Source organism: Acomys russatus, chromosome 7, assembly GCF_903995435.1.
Source record: "Acomys russatus chromosome 7, mAcoRus1.1, whole genome shotgun sequence".
NCBI classification, from domain to species: domain Eukaryota; kingdom Metazoa; phylum Chordata; class Mammalia; order Rodentia; family Muridae; genus Acomys; species Acomys russatus.
The window spans coordinates 50,067,504-50,074,515 of NC_067143.1; the positions used below are offsets into that span (position 1 = coordinate 50,067,504).

At 53.6% G+C, this 7,012-nt stretch overlaps 1 protein-coding gene across 1 annotated transcript in view; it reads right to left on the minus strand.

The window, feature by feature from the left end:
• The window catches only part of Myo7a (myosin VIIA), a 61,652-nt gene extending 55,243 nt beyond the window's left edge, over positions 1–6,409 (minus strand). The window contains exons 1-2 of the mRNA XM_051148986.1: positions 6,269–6,409; positions 1,836–1,949 (exon numbers count right to left, since the gene is read on the minus strand). Coding sequence (XP_051004943.1) covers positions 1,836–1,949; positions 6,269–6,382 — 228 coding nt within the window. The 5' untranslated portion in view covers positions 6,383–6,409. The remainder of the gene's footprint in view (positions 1–1,835; positions 1,950–6,268) is intronic.
• Positions 6,410–7,012: the final 603 nt, after the last annotated feature.

The following is a 7,012-nucleotide window of genomic DNA, read 5'->3' on the forward strand; positions in this document are numbered from 1 at the left end:
ACTGGAAGTGTCTGCAGGAAAGAAGAGGAAGAGAGGAAGAGAAGGAGAGACAGGGGAACACAAAGAAGTACCACGGATGCTTCTGAAGACTGGGGACACATTTGGGACCAAGCTTCCTGAGACTAAGTTGAGGGGACAGGTGTTCTGCTGAGGGGGGTGGGACCCCCTGGCAAGCACAGGAATGAATTTCACAGAGGCAGGAAGGCCAGAGCTTCCGAGGTCCCCCAGTGGTCTCCCTCTGCCCCCCCCCACGCCCACTCCTGACTACCTGATCTCTACTCTCAGGAAAAAACGGGGCCCCAAGGCCTCAGCTTCCCTAACTTGTCTCCATCCCGGGTTCCTAGTCAGTCCCGCCCCTCCCCCTCCAGCAGTCCTCACCCTTAGGGCTTTGGCTGGGGGGGGGGGCGGGGGCAGGGGGAAGGGGTGTGTGTGCGCAGGATGGGAGGGGACCTTCAGGATCCTGTGACACAAAGTTACGGGGATACCATCTGACATGCAACCTGACCCAGGTGAAACTCTACCCTCAGGTAGAGTCAGTCCCTGGTCCCCAGCTTCAGACCTGGGGAGCTTCAGCAGCAGGTCAGCTGCCAGCCCACTCTGCACAATGCCTCCCCATGACTCAGCCTCATAGGCGGTTCCTAGAGAACGAGAGCTCAGAGGAACTGAAGGGCGGAAGGGCGGCCTGGCCTCAAGCCCAGGCACAAGCCTCCCCCACCCCCACCCCACCCCTGCAACCTGAGTCCTGTAGCTGCCGCTGAGAGGCAGGAAAACATGCAGAAGTAGAGATCCTACATTCTAACCCCAGCATCACTGATTGTAAACTTGGTGACTCACAGTCACCCGATGGGGTCCCAATTACTGTCTGCCCTGCCTTTCACAGGGACCATGAGAGTCCAAAGACAGAATCCACGCAGGGCCTTAGGGATATCAGTCTCCTGCGCTCACAGCTCCTGAGCCTGCCTCCCCTTGCTCAAGCAGGGCCTTCTTCAAGTCACTGCATTCTCTATCCCCTCTTGGTCCTCTCCAGGCGACGAGACTAAGACAGGACTCCAGGCTAGGCTGTCCCTAGAGCCAGGCACAGCACTAGACACAATCCTAATGATGGCAAGTGGAAGCTTCCTAGGTCTTTTATATTCACTACATTGCTGTACTCTGCACTGCACCTGCATGTCCCCAATGCACACACGTGTAAGTCAGAACAGAGACACACATGCACACACATGTGCATACTCATGGGCACGCACATACACCCACATGCTAAGGCACATACCCATGCTGCAAACTTATGCCCCAAGACCCCATGGCTGCCTTCATATAGACCACCTGCCTTCCTATAGACCCTATAGGTACCCTATAGACCACCCCTTCCCTTGGGTCTTTGCCTCCTTCCTCAGGGCTACATCGCTGCTGCCTACCAAGCTTGCACTCCCAGGACCGTTTCCATGCAATGTGAAGGTTAGACTGATCCCACGAGGGCAACGTGGACCACGAATTCCACAAGACAATAAGGCAAAGCCCTAGCATTTCTAGGTGGCCGCCAACTACAGAGGTGCTCAGCACATGTGGGTCTTATCTTATTAAAGAGAAAAACTAAGGCTTGAAAGGACGCAACTGGACTCCAAAGTACCACTGAGCCGTGCCAAGGAGCTCCCCAACACAGCATCCTCATCTCTATGTCCCAGAAAGGCCTGAAGGCTTTGCAAGTGTGCAAACAGGAAGCAAATGGGGGGTGGGGGGTGGGGAGGAATGGTTGGACAGTTCCTGGTCACTTTCTATTCTGGGCACCTGCTGCTGAAGCCTTCCCAGGTAGGGTTAGAGGAAAGAGGGTTACTCACGTTGCCTTCATCATCCACCACCTGGATCTGTCCAGAGTCACAGAGCTTCACCACAGCCCCGATGGGCACGTCGAACTCCTGGCCCGACTTCAGATCCATCCACACATAGTCCCCCTGTAGGCAGGAGATCCCAAAGCTGAGCCTGGAGAGCCAGTGCGGCCCTCTCTCCCATCACCACTGAGGCGTGGAATCTGAGCCAGAAGAGAGGGCAAGAGGGAGCCCTTATTTTCTGGGGGTTCGTGGTGGCCAGCCTCAGGCTGGGGCTCACACAGTGCCATCAATGCACCTCCTGTAAGCCAGGCCCTGCCTGTCATCTTCAGCTGAGTGAGCTGAGGCTCAGGAACAGGATCAGCTGACAGCACAGGAGGGCCACCTCAGCCCAGGCCTGTCTACAGCTATGCAGCCCATGGCCTCTGGGCCTGCAGGCCACATGACAGACTAGAGGCTACGCCAGGCACACCGAATCACTTCTTTTCTTCCCTAAAGGGGGACACATGGACCACCAGGCTGCAGCACACATCACTGGATCCATCAAATCATTCTAGCAACGGGTTTTTGTGGATCTTTTGCTCTCTGCTGAGCTTGGGGTGAGAGGCCACATCAGTTCCTACTTGTGAGGAGAGCCCAGGCCTTGAAGGTGGTGAGGGAGGGACATTTTAACTCAGGCAGGTGAATTAAATCCCAGATTCAGAGAACTGGACGGAGAATGATTATATTCCATGCTGACGTATTCAACAACCATGTATCGGGCACCTACTGAATACAGAGTCCTGGTTGCTTTAGAAGGAGAAGAGACCGCTATAGAATTTCCATTCTAGCTGAAGACATTAGAATGGCAACCACTGAGCAAAGCTCTTCCCAGGATCCTGTGGACACTGGTGAGTAAAGTAGAAGGAAAAAGCCCGAGGAGATGGAGATGACAGAGCACGACAGGAGAATGACCACTCCAACTTGGCAGTGAAGGAAAACCTCTGTGCTGAGATCTGAAGAGCAGAAAGCAGCCAGCCAGGCAGAGAACCCCGAGAATGGCATGCACAAAGGCCCTGAGACAGGAGGGAACTTTAGGGAGGCAAGTATAGGAAGGACAGAGGTGGGTGCGGTCCAGGCCACAAAGGTCCTTGGTGGCCTTGAAGTAAAATGTCTGCTTGTATTCTAATCTTACTGAAAGATGTGTTCTTCTGGAGAGGGGTTCCCAAGCTCTCCTGGAGTGTGGGAGAGCTTAGCATCTTAACAGGCATATAATTTCACATCAAGTACGGTTGAAATGTAACTGGCTCACTACAGACCTATGGGCATGGCACAACCAGCTCAGGGCCTGGAGTTAGGAGCCAGAGTCCTAGGCCCTGCTCACTGACCCTGAACCCCAGTTTCCTTGCCCCTCTGTCAAGGGGAGAGCTTGGATATACAGCTCTTTCAGCTCCTGTCTCCCATCAGAACTGCAATGGCCCCTGGCTTGCTCATATGAATGGGAGTTAGCGCATGCGGAGACAAGCCAGTCAGCCCTTGGTCCTGCTTGATCCAAAAATGACCAGGCCTAGGGGACAGGAGAGTTCACATTCATGGAACATCCATTGGGAGCCAGAGACTCCCTTCTGCTTGCAATCACCTGCCTTTTTAACCCTCACAACTGTTTGCCACCTCCAGCCCCTAGGTCATCTGTGACTGTCCACACAGCCACAAAGCAGTGGTTTTTTCCCTGACCTTGGCTTCCTCAGCCCTGCTAGGGCACCTTGGTCCTGTGCTCTGTGAGAGCTGCGTGTGTGGGCTGCCCATTCTCTGGGGACAAAACAGGAGCAGATGGGAAGGTACTGCCCAAAGAGGAGCAAGCTGGGCTGCCCTGAGGTGAGTCGTGACAGAAACAGGTACCAGGTCCACAGGGTCAGTGAACCACACATGTCCTAAGTATGACATGGAGCTACCCACACCCAGAAAATGGCACAGTTATGACTTTCTTTCTTGAGACAGTGTCTCATGTACCCCAGACTGGTCACAAATTTGACACATGACCAAGGATGACCTCCTGTTAGAGTGCTGGGATTACAGGCACGTCATGCAACGCTTGGTTTATGCAGTTGGGATCAAACTCAGGGCTTTGTGCCTTCTAGACAAGTTCTGACCCCCCTGAGCTACACACTCCCAGTCCCTGGGTTTTTCACTTTGACAACTCCAGTCTGGCAGCTGTGTGGAGAATGGAGTCATCTGCTGATTTCACAGCCTAGCATCACACTATCTTAGGCAAGGATGGGTCCAGCCGCTCACCCATGGCTCCCCAGAGCCTGGCTCAGAAAAGGCCTCGGTGGCAGGGAAGGCATGGGAGTGTGAGTGGATGTGAGCATGTGCGTGGTGTGAGTGTAAAGGAGGACATGTGACTATGTGTGAGGGAGTGGCGGAGTGTGGTGTGGTGTGTGTGTGTGTGTGTGTGTGTGTAGAGAGAGTAAGCACAGAGCAGAATCTTCAACTAGTGGTGTGCTTCAGAGAAGAGCACTTGCCCAGACACATGAGAGTACAGATAAGTTCTATTGGAGAAAGACAGGCAGGAAGAAAGGAATGAGGGGAGGGAGGGAGGGAGGGAAGGAGGGAGAAAATAGAGATGATTTTTGCTTGTTGGCCCAGGAGCCAGATGACTGCTCTATGGAAGTCCTAAAACCTTCCAGAAAGTTAGATTTTCCTCTGGAATGAACTGTTCCACCAGCCTCCGTGATACCCAGGTTAAACCATCCCAGCTGTCACCCAGCCCCAACCTGAGAAAGCCCAGGCCCAGGACTCTTTTCTCACATCCCTGAGGTTTAGCTCTGAACAAGACAGGCCGGGGGCCTCCTAGCTGAGCGACTCCCAGTCCTAAAGACAAACTGAAAACCTAGACAGAGGACAGCTGAGAGCCAGGCCTCTGACTCACTTTGTGTCTCCTGGCGCACAAAATATTTTTCCCACTGAAAGAACATAGAATAATCAAATTAAGGTATCTGGTGTGAGCCAGGATTAAAGGCTAAGAGGGAAACTGAGGTGCTCAGAACACACAGCAAACAACAGGCTGTCCCCAGGGGAGTGGACAGTAGTCTGGGCAGAAAGGGCCCTTGTATCCTAAGATAGCTAGCGCATAAAGGCATCTATTTTATAGTTGAAGAAACTAAGGCCCAAGAAGAAAAGGGAGCTTGATGCATCCCCTCATCAGATGGCTCACTGACAAGTCTGGTAGCCGCAAGAGAATATGGAAGCCACGAATAAGACCTGGTTCCAAGCTGGGCGTGGTGGTGCACACCTTTAATCCCAGCACTCAGGAGGCAGAGGCAGGTGGATCGCTGTGAGTTTGAGCCTGGTCTACAAAGTGAGTCCAGTGCAGTCGAGGCTACACAGAGAAACCCTGTCTTGAAAGAAACCAAAAAAAAAAAAAAACAAACCTGGTTCCTGTGGCCAGACTCAGGCTACTGTACTGCCCAAAACCATGCCATGAAAGGCACCCCTCTAGGAACCTCACCTTGCAGTCACAATCTCATTTGTGACATGGCAGATGCTTCAGTGTGTGTGGGGTGGGGGGGAAGAACTGTGCAACTTGGACCAAGTTTCAGCTTTTCAATTGTCAACTGACTCCCTGGATCAGCACCTTCCAGGCCCAAGCTCCCCCCTGCCACACAGGACCAGCTGCAGGGACTTCCTAGGGCCCCGTTTAATAGTCTCAAGCATACACCCAATCCCCAACTGCTTTCAGGAAGCTAGCATTTAGCCACAGTAAACACAGTGGTCAAGAGATGTGGGTTCCAATTTCAGCTGTGCCACAGGGCTGCTATGTGACTTGAGGGGTACAGTCTTTCCAAGCCTCGCTTTTCACCAGTCTTAGAAGGGAAGAAGTCAGCATGTCTGAAAACCAGAGCCCCACAAAAAAATGCCACCTGTGACTGCTGTCTGCCCTACTACTTCTAGGCTTGGGGTCAGTATCACATCAGTACCAACGCACAAGCCCTCAGCCCCTTCCTGCCCCTCCCTTCTTCTAGGACAGGTCTTTTGCTCTGGTCTCTGTGAAATGACAGGAGCGTGAATTAGAAGACCCCTCATTCATTTTTCTAACCACTCTAGGCCATTTTGTAGGTGGAGAGGTAACCAACGTTTTGCCACAGGAGGAACAGTGACAAGTACTAGCCTTTGGTGAGAGTGAGGACTCTAGGATGCCCTTTCTCTGTGCCTCAGCATGCTCTCTGAGCTGGACACCAGTAAAAAGCTGGGAATTCGAGTCTTAACTTGGTCCAGCTAGCCTGCCCCTCCTTCATGGCATCCCTGGTTTTCCAGACCCAGGGAGGTGAGGCTTCGGCCAAGCACTAGTCCGGTGCGGAATCCTAGGGCCGCTGTCTCCCCACTGCTCCCCACTGGGCGGCTCACTGCCCGAGAAATTGAAGGCCAAATGGCCGAGCCTTTCCCTCCCGGCCCGGCCCGAGGCTCACCGGCATGACCGCGAAGGTCTTGAGCGCTTGGTTCAAGTTTCGCACCAGAGCCCACTTGCCAGGCGGCGGGGCCGGTGCCTCGCCCGGGTCAGCAGGGCCGCCGGGGGAATCCATGGTGTGCGCAGGTTCTGGTGGCCGCACGACGCGACGCGACGCTATGCGAACTCCAAATTCACTGAATCCCGCGCGCCACCCGCTTGGGAACCCTAAACCGGGCCATCTGCCACGGGCCCATGGCAACGGCGGCTTAGGTGACGCCCGTGGGCCTGGCGGGGAGGGGGCACTGCACTACTGCGACCCCTCCCACGGAGGAACCTTGACACCCCAAGATTCCGGGGGTGCTTCTCTAGGACCGCAGCCAGGAAAAGTGGACCTTATATTGGCTGCAGTTTTGGAGAAAATCGGTCTGTTTTCTATAGAAGGAAAAGCCGGGCAGCTGTTGGAGGGCTCAAGTAAACTTCAAAAAAGTTTAGGACGATAGAGAAAGGCGTCTGGTTCCATGGCCGCCGCTGGGGAGTTAAAGCTAGTTTAAAAAAAAAAAAAAAAAAAAAAAAAAAAAAAAATTCTCTCAGAAAAGTGTCTTCAGGGGAACTGAACCCTGACCTCTCCAGGACCTCTAGTCACCATCACAGTTTAATCTCACCTTCCAGAGGCTTGACTGCTCCTCTGTCTCAGCATCCAAGCAAGATGTGGCACCAGGCTCCAGTCAGCGCTGAGCCAGGAGCCAAAGGCCACTGTCAGTGG